The 17,092-nt window shown below is 30.8% G+C and overlaps 1 protein-coding gene across 1 annotated transcript; it reads right to left on the reverse strand.

Moving 5' to 3' along the window:
* Nucleotides 1-663: 663 nt before the first annotated feature.
* On the reverse strand, nucleotides 664-15,975 carry LOC145305373 (uncharacterized). The gene is made up of 13 exons (XM_080146991.1): nucleotides 15,910-15,975; nucleotides 10,937-11,054; nucleotides 7,890-7,971; nucleotides 7,748-7,857; nucleotides 7,319-7,396; nucleotides 6,469-6,531; nucleotides 5,404-5,484; nucleotides 5,155-5,224; nucleotides 4,383-4,459; nucleotides 3,779-3,844; nucleotides 3,138-3,203; nucleotides 2,411-2,469; nucleotides 664-778 (listed from the first exon to the last, which is right to left on the reverse strand). Exons 1-13 carry the CDS (start codon nucleotides 15,972-15,974, stop codon nucleotides 745-747), a joined length of 969 nt encoding a protein of 322 aa, XP_080003117.1. The 5' UTR covers nucleotide 15,975; the 3' UTR covers nucleotides 664-744.
* Between the last annotated feature and the right edge of the window lie 1,117 nt (nucleotides 15,976-17,092).

The following is a 17,092-nucleotide window of genomic DNA, read 5'->3' on the forward strand; positions in this document are numbered from 1 at the left end:
GCGAAGCTTTTCTATAATTAGGATCGTTCAGTCAGTCCGTAACAAATAACTTTTTTCGTTAATTTAGGCATGTTAGAATTGTCCTATCGATTTCAAACTTTGCATGATGATTCCTGTAGTAGTTAGGTACGATTTAGAAAACGTAGCATTTCTATAAAAGTTACCAGAACGTCCGTACGTCCATTTTAAACATGTTGTTTTTTTACTTTTAAACCACTGTTTTTATGTGATAAAATCAACCTATTGATCTGATTTTAGGATTACTGATTCCAATTACAATATTATGAGCGAAACATTTCTATAATCAAGTCCTAAAAATAGTAAGTCCTTAAACAGAATTCTGTATATAAGAAATTTTGCAACAAATTTACATATAGTTTAGTCAAAACTTATATATTCTTATTTTGTATATTCAGTTCTGACACTCTACATTTAAGTTAATGTTCGTCTGTCATACCGTTTCAGAGGTTCGCTTTTATGGATGTTGTCATCCTTGTTTTATATATTTTTTAGTATCTAATAACGATAAAAAGTTTTGTTGATTTGATTATTTGAACCTCTATTGTATAAAAATCCTTGACCATAAAATAAAAAAAATCGTTTTTACATTTGTTTTTATTTTAAATGAAAAAAATTATTCCAACTTTATATTAAAATCATATCCAATCCACCAATAATGTATTTGTATAATACAATAAATTTACAATATAATGCGTTGATGTAGAGTTTCGTCTTTGTTCATTCTCAATCTTCAAAGCTTCGTATAGTGCCATAGGAACTAAAATAATTATAGCGGTTTAACACTCTTATTAAGTTTTGTTTTTATAATCTGATTTGAAGTATTATGATTTTTTACTCTGTTTTTTTTGCATTGGCTATTACTAATACAATTAATGAAATTTTTCCAGTACGTCTTATAACGAAAATGAGTTACATTAATGTCGTCATCTGATGGCTTCTTAATCGGAAAATGTTAATACAGAGTAAAAATCTAACTTTTTATTTTTTGTTGTTGAAGTATATACAATATCTTTACTTTCCAAATAAAGTAATCAAATCATTCTAATTTTTTAAAATTTTAATTTTCCCGACATGCATTTTTTAAAGTCTGTTTAAAAATATGAACCAATCATGCAATTTAAATTCTAACTACTTATTTACCTTTAACCAATATGATATACTCTATTAGTTTGATATTTAAAGGCCCAAAAAGAAAAAAAATATAGATTACTTTTTATAAAAAAAAAAACATCCTTTCGATCTAAGTAAAGTATGATTTCAGTCTGGATGTTACTAAAAGGTTTTTACTGGTTGCACATTTAATAATTTATTAACCTGATCTGCGTCATCAATATCACAAGTACAGCAAGCACATGCAATATCCAAGCTGCTCACATCAGAACTTTCCACAGAATTGTTAGAACCACCATCAACAACCAATCCGTTGTAATCTCTTTTATCATTATTAAATGATGAGTCTTGTTCCTTCTGAGTTGGGTCAACATAAACAGGATCATTGATGTCATGAACATTAGTTTTGTTGCAATCATTTATTAATTTTTGATTATCATCACTGTAATATGCATCAATATAATCATCACGTTTAAAAGAAATTCTTTGTGAGATAGGTTTTGGTTTAAAGTCCGACTTTGTTTTATTTTTCTTGGGCAACCTATTGGTTGAACCAAAGAAAGTATTATTATATTCAATATTATTTTTAGATTCTGAGTAATTAGTTTGAGATTTAAGTCTTTTGTTGGCTTTATATAATGGCAAGGTACTGCTATCAAAAGAAACTCTTTTATTGATTGTATGCTTTGCACCTTCTGTCATTTTCTGAGTTTCTTTTTCAGGTAATTTGATAGAAACAGAAGTAGACTCATCGAATGTTTTAAGATCATGCAAGTCTTTAGTATGAGAATCATTGATGCGATTACTATTACTACCAACATTGTCAGGAATCAAATCTTTTGAATCCACAACCACATTCATTAGGTCATTTTCCATGCTTTTAAAGTCACAGTTAAGGTCACAAATACATTTAATATCGTTATTCAATTCATAAATATCATTTTTATCTTCTTCAATAGAATTGCTTGAATTGTCACATGTACAAAGATTTGTATCATTAACATTTTCAATGTCTTTCTCAACCCTGCTAATGTTATTCATAAATCCATTCTTTGAATTATTGAACTCAAAATTGTTATCTACTACATTCATAGAATTCTTAATCCAATCAATTGAATGCTTCATCCTATTATTTGAAATTTTTACTGCATCTTCAGCACTTTTTACTCTATCGATATACTCCTGCATTCTCAGTATAGACTCCTTTACACCAGCAATAGATTCCATCACCACTTTCTCATCCTTCACCTGATGATTATTACTATTATGATTGTTGTACCTCATACTGGAAAGCTCATCATCCTGGAAGTATCCCATGGCAAGTCTTCGTGCAAATATCTAAAAGTTAAAAAATGCAGGAAACACTAAATCTGAAAGTTTAGCGAAAGACCTGTGTTAAATTGTTCTGATTAAATGAAATACATATTAAACTTTAAAGGAAGCCTGCAGGTAATACACCACTCTAACTGCTGAAAGACTGCCACAAGTAGAACCAATACCCCAAATTTAAAGCCTCCAGCTAAAATACCAAAAAAGTTATATGCATCTTAAATGACATTTTAGGGAGTTGAAAATATTTACAAATTTTCCAGCCCTCATATCAGAAATTTCAAAATTAAATTTCACCAGTTAGAAGCAAATGAATTAGCTTTTTGGGCACAAAGTTACAAAGCAGTAACTAATTACAATTTTACAAAAAAGACCTCTTTTCATAGTCAAATCTCTCCGAAAGCTATTGACTATAAAATTGAGTGTTATATTTTTAAGTCAATAAATTGTTGCAAACTAAAAAATCTTTGATAAGATTACTGCTGTCAATGAATGCTTGTAATTCCTTAAATCATAAGTTGAAATAATATCATATCATAAGATGATATTCATGTAATTAATATTATTTGAAAATGTAAAATATTTTGATTTTGATGAGTTAAATTGTACTAGAAATACTACAAAAGAATTTAATAATATAATCAAATCATTGATAGCCGTCTGTAATTTACATTTACCTTCGACAATTGGAAGTCCATTGTGTTGTAGCCACTTGTTGACAGTGATTGAGGGGAATCACTGTTCTAAAGATTAATTTTTGTGTAGGTGCATGCATCTTAATGTCTAATGAATCAGTCAAATAATGATTTTATTCATATCTATATTTCAAGGGAAAGGAGAGGCACTACAAAAGCCTAAAACCACCCAAAGACTTAAATAAAATGAAAAAACATCGATACATAACAGGACCTATGTGAAGACTCACTAAAATGGAGAACTCCTACATGTGTGGTTTGCAAGATCGTGACGGACAAACAAAAAACCTTACTACTTTAAAAGTTAAAATTTTTATCAGATTCAAGTTCGTTTGTGTTAATATGCTTGAGATCATGGGATTTTAAAAACTGAGGAACCATGGAGAGACAAGAAATGGTGTGATGGGAACCCGGTATTAGTGTCGGACTGATTATGACGTAACAAAAAAAATTAGCCAATGAGAGGACATTATTGACCAATGGTAAAATTCATAGTAGCCTCTCATTGGCTAATTTTTTTTGTTACGTCATAATCAGTCCGACACTAATACCGGGTTCGTGTGATGGACATAAAGACAAATTGACATGTAGACATAATGTTTATTGCTATAAAATACATTTACCTTAGAAAGCTGAATGTCCAGAGTATTAAATCCATTTGGAGACAGGGACTTTGGTTCTCCACCCATCTCAAATTTAGTTATTTATCACATCGTATTATAGACATTTTTCTTCGGAACGTAAAATGCAAAATCTTAAGATTTAATTCCAGTATTGTTGGCCCTGATTGCCCAAATGCCCAGGCTAACAAGAAATCAGGTATTAATTTTAAGATAACTATTCTAATCTAAATGGAAAATTGTGTTATATGATACGATGTTTGATTTTTCAGTATGGCTCAGAACCAATTTTCGACATACGCAATCAGAAAAAGGGCAGATAAATTTTTAAGTGTGGATGCTGAACTTCATTTTTTATTACTTTTTATTAAGACCAATGTCTAGTTTAAAATTTCACTAAAATTTTGAGTTGAAGAAAAAGGTAAATTTAGATATGAATAGGGGCAGAAGCAGCTTATAGTACCTATAACAATGACGTCAAACAATACAAATGATCAATGATAGGCCAGTATACATTGCTATTGACCAATCATAAAATCATTGATCATTTGTATTGTATTACGCCATTTTTTATAGGCACTATAAGCTGCTTCATAGGAGCAGCTACCTCAACATTGACAGGACGTAGGCTGTATTTTCTGTTCTTTATTGCATCCAATATACTCTCATTTAACATCATGGCCACTTCAAAACAATTTTTCATGTTATTCTAATTAAAGTCATCTCTATTATTTAAAAATAAATGTATGAGTTTAAAAAATTTACTATAATAAAATAAAAGTTTGCATGTCAAATGCTATTACAAAATCTAAAATGCACTAATCTTTAATAGCAAAGCTTTTCTATATTTAGAGTAGATTCGTTTCAGGAGTAAGGTATAACTAACAAGCGAATTAAATCTAAAATAATATTTTATGGGCAGATTAAAAGGTCGCATATTCTACTGTGTGTGACCCCCAACGACAGCTGAAAATCAAGTATGGTTGCGTGATATTTTTCGAATTTATTTCGTTGTTGGTATAAACTACATCCGTTCGTATCGGATTACTCCGATTGTGAATTAAGATATTTTAAAAACGTCCTATCGATTTCAACCTTCCATGATTTTCAAAATGGTAATTTCTAAGCGTTTAGTTACCATAGGACAAGCAAAACAAGTCGATATGTTGTTTGTCCGATTTGTTGAACTTCGCTTATAAAGATGCTGTCATCCAAGTTTTATTAAATCTGATCAAAAGCTTAAAGAATTGAACTAGCGCATATTGACATGTATTTAATTTTAAATAACTTTCAAAAATTGTTTTAAAATTCTTTAATATATTCTTAAAGCTCATTAAAGTTTCAAAATTATTTGGAACTAGAACAATAAAATTAATTACCTTGCTTTGATTGTTTATTAGAATTGTTAATGTTGGGAACTGATTGAGTTCTTTTCGCCTTCCTTTTAAACTAAAATATAAATATTTTATCAGAAGCAGGCTAGAAACAAACAAGCTGTAGAGTAATAGATGATTAATTTAAAGCAGAAGTGTACAAAAGGTGGGTGTACTCACCCCCAGTTGTCCTTTTTTAAGAGCCATGGTATTAATAAGTAAAATGTACAGTTGTAATGTGTAAACATATATTACCTGTGTCTTGAATATGTTTAGAAAGTTCTTTGGAGGTGGTGGAGGAGGGGGAGGCGGTTCTGGGCTCCAATATAATTCTTGCTGCAGTAAACATTATCAAATACAAAAAAATACAGGGAAAAAAGGAATAAAAAAGGTGTCTCAACCATGACACTTTGGTTGAGCTTGACTTCCGAATTAGCGGGAAGTTCACGAGATCAGTTGGCGAACATACAAACCCCCAATACCAGGAACCATCAAGTTTCAACAGCAGGTTTGAATATAGATTTATTGATGAAATTATTTCAAAGTCCTGAAATTACAAAATCAATTAGTTCATAATTCCAGTTATTTATAACCACGTAATCTTAATTGCTTTTTAAAAATCATTTTTCTCTACAGTTAAGAATCTTTGGAAACTTTGGCTTAAAAGGAAAATTATTTGGTTTAATAAATCATTGTTAAATGCAAAAATAAAGGCACATAAAAAATTACTAAAACATATATTAATCATAATTAAGTTTCATGCTTAGCTGGCTAAAGCCTTTTTTTAAAACTACATATAATCGTCCTATACACCATTCTTCTTAATAAAATTAACAAATTCTACCTGAAGTTCTTATGGTTTCAAATCCCTGGTATACTAGGGTCGTTCACGCACTATGAGACCAATGATAGGCCCAATTTTGTTCTCCGAAATCTTCACACACTCATGTCTCATTCAAAAGTAAGAAACGTGGGCGCATCAAAATATATAAACAATCCATGCCGCGTCACATTATGAAAGGAAAGCCAAAAAGGACGACATTTGCGCTTAGTTTTAGGATAATGATAAGGAATTAATTTCGAACTTGATAAACACAAGGCTTCCTCGAAAAGAGGTTAAGACAAAAGGAAAAATATAATGCATGTATAAATGGTGATTTTAAAAATTTTAAACATACTTTGTACTATGGATATTCGAAAGCATTTTTCTGTGAGGTTATGCCAGTGAGCTAAACAATGTAGTTAGTCGCCCCCAATAATGGCTCAGGGTTGACCAATAGCATACCCAATACAATTTAGATTAAATCAATTTAGTTATACCTCCAACTCTCTGACTCTTTTCTCAAGAGTTTGGTTTCTTTCTCTCTCATCTTGCAGTTCCAGCTAAAACCATAAATAATATTTTAGAATTATCTTATAAATAAATAGTGGAATTGGTAATCCTTATAATAAAGTAACAAGATGTCTGTCTGTCTGTTTGTACCGAAGGATCTCGCTAACTGCTCCTTTAAAGTGTAGCTCTCATAGGTCCTGGGATGGTTTATAGCTATTTTGGGGATGGGTACCACCAACCTTCCAATAGAAATTACCAAAAATTAAAAAATTTAAAAAGCCTACTACCACCTAGCGGGGAAAAATATATATATTTTTTTTTGTAAACAGCTGATTTTAACATAGATTGAAAAGAAACAATTTTACATGTCCCTAGAGATCAAAGATAAAGAGATAATCCAAGAAAATTTAAAGTATAAAATCACAATATGTATGGCTCTGTACTTATAGATTGAATCCTAGGCTGCTAGTTGTCAGGTAGGTGCTTGGTTCCAATCTCAGCACAACAACGAATTAAATGATTTCGTCGGCTGCTATAAAAGATTTAAAACATGAATAGTAAAAGTATGGGAGTGGATACAAAACGTCGAAAAACAAAACGGCGAAAAACAAAGCGGCGAAATTACAAAAAGGCGAATGTTACAAAACGGCGAAATTACAAAAAACGAATGTTACAAAACAGCGAAATTACAAAACAGCGAATGTTACAAAACGGCGAAATTACAAAACAGTGACTGTTATGTAGGTATTTCTTTATTGAATTAAATCAATGAACAATTAGTTTAGAAGAACACTATAATAGAGGATAACAAGGTCATGAAGTCAAAATATTATTCACCTCTAAATCATCAATTTTGTCCTCTAAGTTATCATTCAGTTTTTCCTCTTCCTCGAGTTTCTTTTCCAGATCATCTTTCTATTTAAAAAATGATGATATGACATCCCATAAAATGAATCAATTATATGTCTAGGCAAGAATGTCAAACTGTAGCTCAAACCTTTCTTAAAACTTATTAATTTCAGAGCTAAAGTTAAGGAGTAGCTATCTCTATATTATTTTTTTTTTCTCATATTCTTCAAATCTGATTATAAATTGTACAATAGTTAAAATTCAAATCCAAGATTTGAAACTGAAATATAACACTGTAGAAGCTTCGTTTAACAGCCATACTTAAATCACCTATTAACCTTAAAACCCCAAAAAGCCAGATTTTTAGGGGCTCTTTTTTGATTGCAATTATTTTTTACGTCTAATTCATTTACAAACCTCATCATTAAGATCATCTATCAGTTTGTTTTGAGTTTCATTCTCCTTCTTTAAATCTTCAAGTTCAGTCTTAAAATTATAAAATTGAATATATCTCAGGTAGCTGAATACTAAATATAAGTTAAAAATAAAGAAATATAACTTGAAGTAACCTGTAAATAATCAATTTGTTTGGTGTAGTGCATCACTTTTTCTCTGTTGGCTAACTGTGCTTCACAGTACATCTATGATATTTTATACATATGAAAAAAGAAATTAGAAATCAACTGTCAACTTGGTGCTACATATTTAAATATCTGATTTTTTAATATGTTGTGTGATGATATTCATTGCTTTCCACTTACTCTCATCCAAAATGAAAGGGCTGACCATAACATCCTAACTTCTTTATTATTGGCTTTTAGTGGCTTGTTGCCAGGAAAACCTGATAGTTTAAATGTAATACAGTACCTTAACCCTTAACGGTCGGGGGGGGGGGAGGCGTTGAACGCTCCCCCATCCGGTTTTTTCTATCTCATTTTCTGTGTGTGAAAGATAAGAGCCCAAACTGCTTGACTTTTTAAGTGTGGGTATGACACATAACTGAGAGTTGGAATTTTTTGAAAATCTCCATCCTGGCGGGCACAGGATGCCAGCAAACCTGGCAGGGTCATCCAGGTAAAGAGCAAAATATTTTTTTTGACTTAAACAAAGCTTTTTATCTTACCAAAATACTAAAATATCCTCTAGTAGTACATCCTCATATTAAATACAGGTGTTCAAATCAATTTTAGGTTCCAGGTATGATCCTGCAGGTCCTGATCCTCCAGGTCTCCAGAAATCTTTAAAAGGCTCCTGTGGCCGCAATTTTTGACTTAGAGACTTCAAATTTTAAACTTAAGCTTTTCTTACATGTCTACATGATGTATAAAAATTTCATAAAGATCCGCCGCCGTTTTCCCGCCGACCGCCGACTGCGGCGGCTGACAGCTGCCAAGTAAAGATGCGGCCGCTGAAATTTATATTTTGATATTTCAAATATTAAATTTACATAAAGATAAACATTTTCTGCCAAAAAATTTTCTTCTAGCTTCAAAAATAAAAAAATTACAGCCGTTTGAAATTTTTAAGTAAAAAAGGAACAAAAAACAAAGGTTGTTAAATAAAAGGGTGAAGGAAGCGAAAATTGACTTTGACTTACTTAAGGTCGGAAATTCATCATAACACAGGGGACTTGCACAAAAAGTTTTAGCCCTCTAGCTCTAATAGGAACTGAGATAATATGGGGGGCGTTGAACGCCCCCCCCCCCCCCGACTGATTAAGGTGCGGCAAGGGGCCCGACTGTTAAGGGTTAAAGTATGTAACATACAAAAGGAATAATAAAGTTGTGATTTCATTTTCATCTATTAACTTTTGTTATTGTATTTCTTACATTTTTGTACAAAGTAATAGAATGTTCAAAACAAAATTTGTATTTGTCTTAAACTACAAAAGATAATTGTCTTAACAATTTATACTTTCAACAGGTAAAAGTAGAAATGATTTTTTCCAGATTAAAATTTTTAATAAATTTAATTATCACATGACATTTAAACAAGAATGACAACATCCTAGCGTAGCAAAGCAGAGAAATGAAAAAAGTAATGAAGATGAATTGCAATGGAAGTCATATTTTGTAGATGCTTATGTATCAAAGGAATAGCTACCAAGTAAATAACATTTATCCCATAATTTTCATGTATGAGTTATTAATAAAGTAAAAAACTCAATCTTGACAGCAGTTTTTATAGCTTTATTATCTTTGATCCAATCACGAAATCACATTTTTTCCACAGGATTAATGAAATTCATATAACAGACAGACAAAGTAAGTTGAAAATGTGGAGTATGGATGAGGGAAAGCATAATAAAAGTGGCTTGATAGATGGAATCCTAATTAAGAGAAAGTTATGCAATTTTATTATGACAGCATTTGTCAACAATGGATTTAGAATATATGTGGATATTAAGACAAGGGAAAATTTGTTTTATTTTTCGATATTTTTGACTATTTTTCCGCAACTTCCCTACCTCTTCAAATACAGAACCCTGACATGAAACGGGCGCAATTTCTAGTAAATATAATTTAAACAAGGATGACAACATCCATAAGTAGCGAAGCTCAAAAATTATGAATGGATATCGGAAAAATTACTATAAAGCAATTTCATACAATAAACATTCATCTTGATAAAATTGGGAAATAAGGAAACCTTAAAAATCACAAAAATATAAAAATCTAGGAATCGATCTAGCATCGCAATTTATAGACATATCTTTATGAAACTTGATAAGAATATGAAGCATATTCAATTCCTGATAATTTCAGCCGCAAATCATGAATAGGAATCGAGAAAACCAAGAAAACCTAAAAATCTAGGAATCGATCTAGCACCCCAACTAATAGAAAAACCGTAATAAAACTTAAGGCAAATATGTAGAATGTAAATTTAAGCAATCCCTGAAAATTTCAGCCCATTATCTTAAAAAGGAGTTGAGAAAATCACGAAAACATGAAAATCTAGGAATCGATCTAAATAGCACCCCAAACGACAGACAGATGGACAAAAAAACGTATAGATTAGATGGGCATATGCTAAAAGAATCTTTACTAAAATTTTCAGCTGTCTATCTTTTCTAGGAGCCGAGAAAATCACGTTTACCCCACTTTGTCTCAGACGGACGGACATTTCAAATTATAGAGTAGCTTCGCTTCTAAAAAAGTGAGAGAAAGATAGTTAGATAGGTAGTTTGAAAGAGTAGGTAAACAACAAAAACAATTTTTGAGATATGAAACAGATATTTAATTATTGTGGTTTTAATGTTTTGTTACAATTTTAGATGAAATTGAATTAAAGAAATCAGGAACAATAATTCTGACAAATATCAAATTATATTTAATATCAATCAAGGATAAAACAATCCATAATATATATATATAAAACTATATCATTGCGGCCAACACAGTAGGAAATAATATATTATTTTTTTATGTTCTTGTCCGCGGATAATTGTCTATGATAAGAAACAATAAAAATATATTTCAAATCATAATGGATATACAATGTATTGAATCTAGACAAAATAAAAATCATTTATTCTCTCTAGCAAAAGAATCAGAGGAAGGGAAGAAGGGGAAGGGGAGTACATATGTGAAAGTAAATAGATACCTGGCAAAATTCACAGAAAGGAACTCCGCCCATTGTAAACTCTCTATGTATGGGTATCTGTTCTGGTTCTGTTGGAGTATAGCACATTACACCAGAGAAACTGCGCCGACCATTAAACCTAAAAAAAGAACCATCTAAAACAGTGAAGGGGTAGCTGTAAGTAAAGTAAATAAATATTAGTGACGGAGAAAATAAAAGTTCATACCAACCACCCAAAACATTTTGATATAAACACTTCCTATTTAAAAATTGTTGTCTGGGATATCCATAGAACTTTCTCGGCCTTCCCATTCTATAAAAACATGAAAATTTTTGGGAGGGTTCGCAGGGACTTCCAAGGGGGGTGGTAAAGGGTTGATTCCCCCCCCCCAAAAAAAATAAAAATAAAAAATGATGACAACATCCATAAAAGCGAAGCACTGAAACGGTAGGACAAACGGACACTAACACTTGTATAGTGTCAGAACTTAATAATCAGAATATAAATGTATAAATGTCGAAGCAAAATTGTAAGTAAAATTGTTGAAAAACTGCTTGATACAGAATAATGTTCATGGACATACTTACATTTTTAGGACTTGATTATAGAGTTGCTTCGCTTATAATATTGTACTTTGTTGTCCCAGAAATCAGTATACCAAAAATCAAATCAATCGGATTATTAGATCACATAAAAAATTGTTGTTAAAAAAGTAAAAAAATCAACATGTTTAAAATGGACGTACGGACATTCTGGTAATGATTATAGAGTTGCTACGCTTTCTAAATCGTACCTAACTGATACAGGAATCACCATGCAAAATTTGAAATCAATAGGACAATTCTAATATAAACACAGTAATAGTGTCTGACTGATTATGACGTAACAAAAAAAATTAGCCAATGAGAGGCCGTTATTGATTAATGGTAAAATTTATAGTGGCCTCTCATTGGCTAATTTTTTTGTTACGTCATAATCAGTCAGACACTATTACTGTGTTCTTCTAATATGCCTAAATTAGCGAAAAAAGCTATCCGTTACGGACGGACGTACGGACGGACGGACGGACCCTAATTATAGAAAAGCTTCGCTTTTAAAAAGCTTGGACGTCTTTGCCTATATGATATAAAAATAGAACCCACAGCCATATATAGCATCATAATATCTTTAAACTGAAGCTAAATAGGTTTAATGATTTCCCCTATCTCAGGGAATTAACAAATAAAATAAATAGAAAATATTTACGCATTTCTTTCTTTCATATAGCAACAATTCAAAATTAATTTTTTTTTGTGGTTTATATTATTTATTTTCTTATATCAGAATAATGATAAATCTAAAACCATTGCTCGTGGTTTTCCTAGGGAAAAAGTTGTCACTTCAAATATTAACATGAAATAGTTCAACGAACAATGTGCTTACAAATAACTAGAATTATTAGCGTTTTTCACTTGATGTTATTAAGTAAATAAGTGGGTAAGGGTAACATTTCGTTGTTTGTTATTTAACTAATGTCAGGTTAGGTTAAATTATATTGAATACTGGGAAAGATAAAATCCTCCAAACCCCATATTTTCAATTTATTTCAAAAAATAAAAAAAAAGGGGGGGGGGGGGTTAGTTATCGAAAGCCACTACACTTTGAAAGAAAGCACCAAATTTCATGATGTACATAACCAAGAATCTTATTAAGAACAAGAATTGGAAACTGTTATAATTTAGTTTATTTGCTGCATTAAATAAACATTTTATCTACCAAAGTAAACTATAAATATCTTATAAAAGTAAAAATTCATCATGATAAATTTTTCTCAAAACTGAAGTTTAATTCTTTTAACAAAACACAAGATTTTGATAAAACAATTTCAAAGCTCTATGCAGATCTAGATAAACATAAAAACCTTAGAAAATTGATTATATCAAAATTTTAATTAGCCAACAGCAAGAATTTTTTAGAAACTTATCCTTTATAAGAGCAGAAACTGCTTTTTTAAGAGGTTTGATATTAGATGGCAATAATAACTCTTACGCCTTCAGTCATTGTCGTAGAAAAACTAAAAATGAGCATATCTTAATTATTGATAATGTACTAACAAATGATCCATTAACAATTGTAAAACATTTAAGTAAAATGCATGCAGATATAGTTGCACCTTCTAATGTTCCTATCTCTTCTTTAGATACATTATTAACAGAATTTGATATTAGCTTAGATGAAATGTACCCCAGAATAACAACTAAAGAGTACAGAGATGTGATAAAATCAATGTCAAACAATAGCTGTCCAGGAATCTCCACTGAACCAAAAATTCTATATGAATTTCTTTTTGATTTCGTCCCTAACTTTTCAACCACTCAACTATTCACTGTATTGACATTGATAAATCACCTTTCTCAAGTATAAAAGATCGCAACATAGTTTTTATCAACAAAAAAGGATCTGATCCAAAACTGGCCAAAAATCTGAGAGGTATTTGCATGATGGAAACTATGTATAAGATCTCCTCTAAATCATTAAATTGTAAAGTTAAACCTTATTTAATCCAAATAGTACATCCTGATCAACATGGTTTTATACCAGGAAGACATATGCACACAGCAAGTGTTTCAATGACTGCTACTATGAATTACATCAAAAAACACGAAATAAATGCACAATTAGTATCATTTGACATTCAACGTGCTTTTGACCGCGTTTTACCTGAAGTGCTTCATAGAATACTTAAACATATCTTTCCTAGTGGAAACTTTGCTGATTCATGGATTAACTTAATTTCTAAGGGTAGATTTAGAGCAATTGCTAACAACTGTGTGTCTGAGTTTATTGATATCATTTTAGGGACGCCTCAAGGTGTTCCTTCAGCTGCAACTTTGTATGATATTGTTCATCATATTTTTTTGTCATGCCTTGACAGTAAATTATTTAAAGCCATTTCTTTGCATGTAAATTCAAAAATTATACCTGCAGCGGCATTTGCAGACGATTCTTGGAAATTTTATTGCTATAAAAATAAATAGATGTTGAAAAAGTATTTACCTTGCTTTCAAAATTAGAAGAAACAACTGGATTAAAAGTAAACTTCACTAAAACTAAGATATTAACTAATAGTAGCGCACCTGCCAACCTAGATATAATTGGAAAAGTTCAACCTTATTTTAAACACCTTGGTATAATCATTTCTTTTGATATGACACAAGGAGCAAAACTAACTTATGACGAACTTATCCAAAAACTAGATAGGAAGGCAAAACAGTATCCACTATTTAGTAACTATAGTATAATAAGACGCTGAAACCTTTGCATGTCACTTTTAAACTCCATGTGTTTTCATATTTTTCGTGTCTATTCACCTAATAGTACCCAAACTTAAAAACTATGGAAAGTTATGTCTAAATTCTTGTGGTCATCTGAAGGTATAAGTTACAGATAAAAGGTTGCATCTAAACAAATTGAGCTTAATCTTTGGCAGGGTGGTTTAAAGATCTTAAAACCCAAAAATCAAAGCATCTCAATTTTTATGCCAAGCCTATTACATCTTCTAAACCATGCCCATCTATATCCCTTTTCTTCCCTGGGTATACTACTCAAATTTTACAAAGTTGACATCAATTTCTTGCTTAACAATTTTGGTGTAAAGTCACTACAAAAAAATCGCAAATTTTTAAAGCCTTCCATTTTATCATTGCATTTTAAATGGTTTCAGAGAAAAATATGATCAACATGCCCCAAGTATTAAAACAAGGAAAAGAGATGGTCTTTATTTTCCAGATATTGAAAGTTTTGAAAACAGTTTTGAAAAAGTAATTTTGCACTATAAATCTTTCTTATTAGAACAGCTTGACAGAACTCTTGTAAGTAGAAAAAAGTTAATGCATTTTGGCTTACTTGACAATGCTAATTGTCTTAAATGTAATGTAGAATCCACAACTGAACATGGGAATTTTATTGTTATTTTATTCATGCATTTGCATTATTTCTAGACCAAAAATATAATGATGGGAATCCAGAATTCATTTTTTTAAAAGAAAACTTTTTCCTTTTTAAAATCACTTATCCTCAATTCAATGATAAAGATTTTCTTCAAATTTCAACAATCATTTTAGTAGCCAAAGACAGAGCATTGAAATCTAGCAAGGACGAAGCTATACAAAAATGGACTGTTAATAATTGCTACTCTCAAACACTTTTTGTTGCCCAATTTGCCATAAAAATTTTAGAAAAAACTTCTTCACATGTTAATATTCCATCTGAATTTTTGAATTTTCTTTTACAATATAAAGATAATATTACTTATTTTCAAACCTAAAAATGTTTTTTTTTTCCAAAAAAGTTAATATTTTTAAAAAAAAACTATTAAAACAAAACAAAATATTATACATATAGTTTCATTAATGTGAAATATTTTATTGTATTTAATTTATAAAAAAAAATCCAAAAATATTATAGTTTATTTCATGTTATTTGTAATTATAGTGAAATAAATTAAGCTAATAATAAAAAAATAAAAAAAGTTGTGTGTTTGTTAAAAAAAGATAAGAATGAGTATCCTTATACTAAAGTAACAAGATCTTTGGCTGCTTGTACCAAAGGATTTCGCTAACCGCTAAACTTATATGGTTCTCCTTTACAGGGTAGCTTCTCTTAGGTCCTGAAAGGGTTTATAACTAATTTTGGGAGGGTAGCACCATCCCATCAAGAGAAATCGCACTAAGAAAAAAATTCCCCCCCCGAAATTTTTTTTACATTTTTTAAAAACTAAAATTCAAAATTGGAATTGGGGTTGGTCGACTATTCCCCCAAAAAAATTGGGTTATCGAGTTCAACTCCCCCCTCCTCAAGTGCCCCTAGAGGCCTTTAAGGCCGTAGCCACTAGTAATTAATAAGTTCTATCTAAGATATTATTCAACAAAGCTACTGACACACTGAGATAATTGTTTATCTAAGGAGTGACCTTTTTTATTTCAAAAATTTCTTGGTTATGCCTAAAATGTACCTGGATGATCCAGCAAAGAAAAGTGTGGCTAGATCCGATGATCCGGTCCAGGTTGACATCATCATGCAATCTAGACAAGTTTTTAGTATTTAATTTTAATATTTAAAATAACTTTAAAAGCAATATAGCTATCCAAAGTATTGTTAAATATATATTGCAATTGAAATTTGTATTGTAAGGTTAGTTAATGCTAATTGAATTCAGATAGCTTGGCTTTATTGAACACGTTAAATAAACTATATACATTAAACATGCATTTTCAAGCAAATATATTGGGTCAATATTTATAAACAGATAAATGCTGCATAGAGACTGACTAGTAACTACGTTCCAGTGACTATTGGACATATCCCAATTATCGAAAAGCTTCGTTTTTATTTTTATTATCAGATTTGATGTTTAAAATCGGATGCACTGATCGGAACTAACCATAAATAAACAAATAAGACATCAAAATACTATTCATAATGTGATCACAATTCAACCAAATTTATCTTAATAATAAACAATGGTAATTTCCGGCAATACAGAACAAAAACGTATTTATTGAAATATGTATAATAGTTATAGAATAGCTGCTAAAAAAAATTAGCAGCTGTACTTTCATATATGCCTATTTGTAAAATTATCTGTTTAGATTGATGCAAAGACAATTGAAATTAGTGAGAAAAGGTGGAGGGGCGTAATACTCTGATATGGGAGGGTAAGAGAAAAAATTAGTATTGTTACAAAATAACCTAAACTATTAATCATCTAAAATATATTTTGAACCTTTTTTAGATGTTTCTCGGCTGCCATCTAGGACGCCCAAGCTTTTTTTTTTGGAGGGGGGGGGTAAAAAAGGGAAATTACATTTTTTTGTTGGGGGGGGGGGTAATCTTTATATCATTTAGGCAAGGACGTCCAAGCTTAATATAAAAATTAATTTAGGGCGGGGGGTGTTAATCACCCCTTTAGCCCCCCCCCCCCCATTGGACGTCTCTGGCTGCCATTGTAGAAAATGTCTGAATTGTTTTGTGAAGTTCCCTGTTTGAATGAGCATCCATTATTTAATCTATTTGGTTCGTCAGTTATGCATCAAAAGACATTTAAAAATTTTTTTTCCGAGGGGTGTTGTAATTTCTATGATTTAATGCATATTTATCAACTTTGTTTTTTTGTCCTTTCATGAATTTTTGTGCTT

Source organism: Acartia tonsa, chromosome 14 (assembly GCF_053477335.1).
Source record: "Acartia tonsa isolate MP-2025a chromosome 14, ASM5347733v1, whole genome shotgun sequence".
Taxonomy (NCBI): domain Eukaryota; kingdom Metazoa; phylum Arthropoda; class Copepoda; order Calanoida; family Acartiidae; genus Acartia; species Acartia tonsa.